The following is a 5,878-nucleotide window of genomic DNA, read 5'->3' on the forward strand; positions in this document are numbered from 1 at the left end:
AGGCGCGGGGGAAGGCGGCGCGCCCCCGCGGGCAGGCGCAGCCCGGCGGTGCCCAGGGCTGGCGGCTGCCCCGGGCTCGCTGCCCTAGCTCTTCTTCCTTAAAATAAAGACGGCCCCCTCCCAGTTAGTCTTTTACAGGAATTAAGAAGCAGCAGCAGCAGCCTGACACGTGCCAAAGGTCGGCGAAAAAGGCAATAGCGATGATCACATACGTTACTTATTGCCCGGGGTTGGTCTTTCTAAAGCACGCCACAACGGTTTGACCGCTGCTGCTCAAACCCACAGCGAGGGGTCCCCACTGCCGAGTGGGGACTTGGGATGGGGCAGCGCTCATTGGGCTGGAAAACTGGCCCGCTGGGATAACACTGCAGAGGCACAACAGCAAAGGGCTCCTTACCTGAGCTTTGGCAAGCCTGGTGTAATTTCCAGGCTCCCCAGCGTTGCTGAGTCGAACCAGGCAGTTGCTGAGGAGCCAGAGCCTGGTCTGTGTCAGGAAGGGGTGCGGGGGCAGCGGGGTCCATCCGCTGCGGCGATGGGAGCGGGATGAAACAGGGTCCTTGTACTTCATGTGCCTCTGGGCTGGTAGGGACCTCTCAGGCATTTGCACTGCAAAAGATAAGTTGTTCCATGGGTTACATCTTTTAAATATTCCACGTCTGTAGTTAGTTCTAAGATGTTGCTCAGATTTCTGGTACCCTCCTGCAAGACGCTAGGAGATGGGTGCCCAGATCCCAAACTTCCCAGTGTTTGGAGGCTCAGACCAGACCTGGACTGCAGCAGCAGTGCATCCTCCTCTTTCTTCTTTACGAGATGCTTTTCTAAAAGGTCTGTGTGATGTGGGAGCCCGTGGCCTGGAAACACTCACTCCTGCATCCCGCAGGCACTCCTTGAACTCCAAGTTCAGTGTGAATTTTATGATTCGCTGGTTATTTCCTGTATTTTCTGAACAAGTAAAAGGCTCCCGTGCTGGGCACAGTTCAAGGTTATAGTAAGGAAACAGGGTGGGCCATACGTTCCAGTGCCCTGTTGGAGATGCTGCAAGGGATGGAAATGGTTCCCAGCCCCAGCTACCACCCGGAGGACAGCCTGTCCATGGGAGGTCATCCTTCTTGGTCTGGCAGCCCCTGGTGACAAAAGACCTTCACACCCACAATCTAAAGGACATCTGAAGAGAGGGACACTGTCGTGGCCAGCAGTTATACTGTCAGGCCAGTGCTTGGCAGCCGAGGGAGGGCTGTTGGGGTTGAGCAACAGGGCAGAAAGCAGGAAGGAAGGGATGCCCGCGGGGAAGCAGCCGATGGTGTGACAAGAAGTGCAAACAAGTAGTCAGAGAGGGGGCAGGACTTGGGACTGGGGCTGAGCCAAAAGCCCCAAATTACTTGTCGCTATGATGTGATGGAAGGGCTGGCTCCAAGCGCTGCTCTCTGTGGGAGCGGTTTTGGGGGGCTTGCACTGACCAGCTTGTGGACACGCACAGGCAGTTTGCGTACACACCAGAAAGGAGAGGTGGCCATGCCTCTCTCCTGGGCTGTCAGGCGCTCTTTCCAGCCGCCACAGCCTCAGTCCGGCATTGCCTGATCTAGCACGGCTTTTCCGTTGTGAGTATCCGTAGCCTGGGAGGTGTTTTGGTTCGTCTTTGCCTTGGGAGCAGAGTTGGGTGCACCTGCAGTAGATGTAAGCGTTGCATTAGCTGGCCGGCGAGGAACAGGCGTGATGAGAACGGAGAGGTGGATGTGCTGTCTTCCACGTGCATTGCTGCAAGAGGCAAATGGTAGGAGAGGACTAATAAATGAGCTAGTACATAAAGCGGTGGGATAGCCCTGACTGTGCTGCTACGTGAGCCCTGGGCTCTGTAACACATCCTTTAGTGAGGACAACAAGGGGACCGGGACCTCGGGTAGAATGCCTCTGCCTGCAATAGGGCTTCAGTCTGTGTGAACGTGCCAGAACCAGGACTGCTGGGTGCTCCCTGGAGCACCCCAACTATGTCTCTTTAGACTTTGCTAGCTTGGCTGGGCAGTCGGAGGCACGAGGACTGAAACTCTTTGCTTCAGAGTCTCTTTGGACCATAAAATGAATGGACTCCAGTGGAAAATGAAAGCAGAGCTTTGTGAGCTGCTGAGTCTTTGGGACACCGTGTCCCATTCTGCTGTGCTTTACGGAACAACAGTAAACTCCTCAAAGGTTACACTTGCTTTAACAACATCACCGCCTCCTCTAGGAAATAAGGGTAAATCCCCATAATCCTGACATGCTTGTGCTTAGTGTTTGCTGTAAGCACTCACCCGGCATCAGGCCATTTTCCCTATGGTCTCTCAACTCATCTGTGTGATTTTGTAGGGTGCTGAAGATGGCAGGCAGCTCCGCTCCTTGGATCGGCAGCGCTTATCTCTTCCTCCAGTCGACGTGCAAGACCATCGTTCTGCCGTCTCTCTACGAAAGCTCCCAGAAGAAACCTAGTGTGTTCAAGGCGCTGAAGCTGGCATTAGCAGGTACCCACCCTCTCTTGATACCTTGGCACGCTGTCTCATCTCTTCACGCAGTGCCATGCCTTCCTTGAATCTCACACTCATGGGTAAGGAAAGCGGGTGCTCACTGTATTTAGGAAGGACAATAAAGTGAGGCAAGTTCAGCAGAGGTCCACCAAGATGGTTGGGGGCTGGAGCACTTGTCCTGTGAGGAGAGGCTGAAGGAGTTGGACCTGTTCAGCCTGGGGAAGAGGAAGGCTTTGGGGGACCTACCAACAGCCTGCCAGTACCTATGGGGAGGGGGAGATGGAGCCACACTCCTCACAGTGGTGCATGGGGAATGAGAGGCAACAGGCACAAATTGAAACAAGAGAGGTAGACACCAGATATAAGGACAAACATTTTCCCCATGAGGACAGTCAAGCAGTTGCCCAGAGCAACTGTGTATTCTCCATCCTTGGGAGTTTTCAAAACAGGACTGGATAAAGCCCTGAGCAACTTGGTCTGACCTCAGAGCTGACCCTGCTTTGCACGGGAGGTTGGGCTAGAGACTTCCTGGGCTTCCTTCCAACTTGAACTATCCTATGAGTTATCCTACTTTATGAATGTTTGTTTAAACCCATTCATGTAAGAGGGGAAAAGATCGCAATTGCTATGAAAGAAGATTTAATTTCTGTCTTTATACCACCACAGAAACATGTTTTCTGCTTTGAGAAGCTGATTTTTAAAATTAGTGATAGCCGGTGTAAGTTCTTTTCTGCTATCAACAGGCACAATTACGTTATCTTCAACTGTATGTAACCCTATTTACATCAAAAAAGGACTTGAAATGCAAATGGCCATAAAACTATGTTTCTCTATCCACCTTTGCACCAAGCTGACTGCAGAATAATAGTAATTTGAAGAGTTTATCATACTTACCTAGAATGACTCTCATCGTGTTCTTTACCTGTCATACAGTTGAGCCTATATTGTTGAATTGGGCTTGTGTAACTATTCTGTAATCTCTTCTGGCAATCATGAGTCTAGCCAAGTCAGCTAGTTTATCCAATACAGGCCTGCTCATCTTGCAGCTCGATCCAAAGATGTGAAGCAGCAGGAAGCCCAACACATTTGTCCAGCTCGGCTCGATTTACGGCTGCTTTGTGTCACTGGAATGTGAGTCTGCTCGCACATTTAAAGGAAAGCCCACAAAAACGCTAAATCCTACCATGCTTATTCAGACCTAAAAAGGACAGGAAATCTGAAGCTGTCTGAAGTTTCATGAAGAAATGCGTGCAAAGTCCCCTCTTTTGAGGTAGCTTTACAGCTGTCTTGTACACCGTTTGTAAAGGTTTCCATGTCTGTGCAGCTTTTCCCTCCCTAGCCCTCTTACCCTGTTATGGAAGCTTTTGTTTAACCAGCACTTACGAAAAACAAAGCATGAAGGAAGCAATAAAAAGACATTTCTGGTCAGCCACAGTGAATTAAAATGCCTCTCCTAGGTGCCTAGCCCCACGTCCCAGTTACACATCTGGTCCAGGCTAGATTTCTGATGCAACCAGGACTCAGTAAACCCTGTAAAGCCACTGTCAGATCACATACTTTCAAATGCCAGGTCACTTGTCCTGCCTAATGGGGAGCACACAAGTCTGCTTTGCCTTGGGATTGTCCTCCGAGCATGTCTAAATAATGCCATGATGCGTGGTTTAGAAATACCTGGTGTAGTGCCAGTGTGAGCTGGTACTTCTGTACGGCCCCGTGCAACGGGGCCAAGAGGTTAATTCGGGTCTGGAAGCAGTACAGCCAGCCTCCCACAGGCCTCTGTTGCAAAAAAAAAAAAAGAGAGAAAAAACACATACTCTGAACTGTCATCATCAGCATATAAAATCCCCGTGGAGACAGGGTCAATGTGCACAGCTAATCAAAATTAAATTTTGCTGGGAGGAGGAATAATGAAGGCCTGGACAATTTCTGTTGTCCATGTTGCTCGTGCTCCCCCCTCACTAACGTTAGAGGGTACATCCCTAGCTTCTCCTTGCTTAGATTTTGCTGTGAATTAATTCTCTGTGCAAAAGGGCTTAACAAGTCAATGCCCAATCTCAAGCAGCCCAATTCCTGTGGCTGGATCTATCGTTCGCCATTTGTTAGATGTGTTGAAGGCTCAGAGACAGCCAAAAGTTACCTCTAGGCACGGGGTGGAGAGGAAACGCTGGGTCTCTTTCCAGGACCTTCATCACTGTATAAAACTCCAGTCACAAGGACTGAAGACTGAGCACTGAGCTGAACTATGCGCTTTCATCTATAAAACTTTCCTGTGCTACCAGTTTAGCATAACCATTTCTGTCCTGGAAATGGAACCTCAAACTTAAAACCTCCCCTAATAAACAGTGTTGAGATAATTACCTGGGGTGTAGTACCATACGGCTTCAGTTGGACACCATACCTCCTGGGGATTGATGGTGGCAGGGCAGCAAAAACTTAATCGTTTCCTCTTGGTTTTACATACAGGTTTTTCGTCCCAGAGGACTTTATCACAGAGAGAAGAGAATTCAAAAGCTACTCCATTGCAGGCTTGGTGGTGGATGGGAGTGGGTCTGGGTTGTCTGTCTCATGCCTGGATAGTGACTCTGCTCACTTCTCCCTGCCAGACTCCACCGGCAGCGTGAATGGTGTGGACATGCTCAAAGTGCACTGCAGCCACCCGCACCTGATAGTCCAGCTCAAGTTCTGCAAGCAAGAGAACTGCCGCCGGTTCCTGCAGAGTTACCGGGAAGGAGCGCTCCAGGAGTCCCTCCAGAATCACCTCCAACTCTCCTTGGCCGTGACCACGGTGCCTCTTGAGATGGAGCTGAAGGCTGGCAACGAGCACCTCGACAACATGCTGAAGGATGAGGACCGCTGCCTGGAGTGCATCTACAGGGAAAAGGTGAATGGGAGAGGGAGGGAGGCCAGGCAGCAATGAGGAGCGGTAGCACAGGACTCAGGAAGGTGAGTGCAAATCTTGCTTTGCTGCAGCGTGCTGGGTTGTTGACTTCTCCATCCTTCAGTTCTCAACTGTAATACGGAGAAACAGCTCTGCCCTTCTGCAGAAAAGAGCCGTGCACTTTTCCGGAAGGGCAGTAGAGTTACCTAAAACAGCCTACAGAGATTCTGCTAAATTACTCTGGTTTCTGTATATAACAATTAGTGTGGCTGCTATCACCACTAAGACAAGGAATTATAGAAGGTGCAGTTAAGAGCACAAGCAAGTGTGCCTCGATACACCTGTGAGGCAGGCAGAGAGGACAGCTGTCCTGTGTGGAACGGTCACTGCTCAGCACCTTCCTCCCCCACCTCGCATGCCACCTCCTCTGAGAGCAGCAATGGTAGCTGCACCTAGAAATGAGCGTGAGTGCAAACACTCTGCACATGACACCAACAACTTGTGA

At 50.6% G+C, this 5,878-nt stretch overlaps 1 protein-coding gene across 1 annotated transcript in view; it reads left to right on the top strand.

Moving 5' to 3' along the window:
* The first annotated feature begins 2,334 nt into the window (after positions 1 to 2,334).
* TRADD (TNFRSF1A-associated via death domain) overlaps positions 2,335 to 5,878 on the top strand; it is a 12,202-nt gene continuing 8,658 nt past the window's right edge. The window contains exons 1-2 of the mRNA XM_009320817.1: positions 2,335 to 2,492; positions 5,099 to 5,376. Coding sequence (XP_009319092.1) covers positions 2,351 to 2,492; positions 5,099 to 5,376 — 420 coding nt within the window. The 5' untranslated portion in view covers positions 2,335 to 2,350. The remainder of the gene's footprint in view (positions 2,493 to 5,098; positions 5,377 to 5,878) is intronic.

This window comes from Pygoscelis adeliae, unplaced genomic scaffold, assembly GCF_000699105.1.
Source record: "Pygoscelis adeliae isolate BGI_AS28 unplaced genomic scaffold, ASM69910v1 Scaffold63, whole genome shotgun sequence".
NCBI classification, from domain to species: Eukaryota; Metazoa; Chordata; class Aves; order Sphenisciformes; family Spheniscidae; genus Pygoscelis; species Pygoscelis adeliae.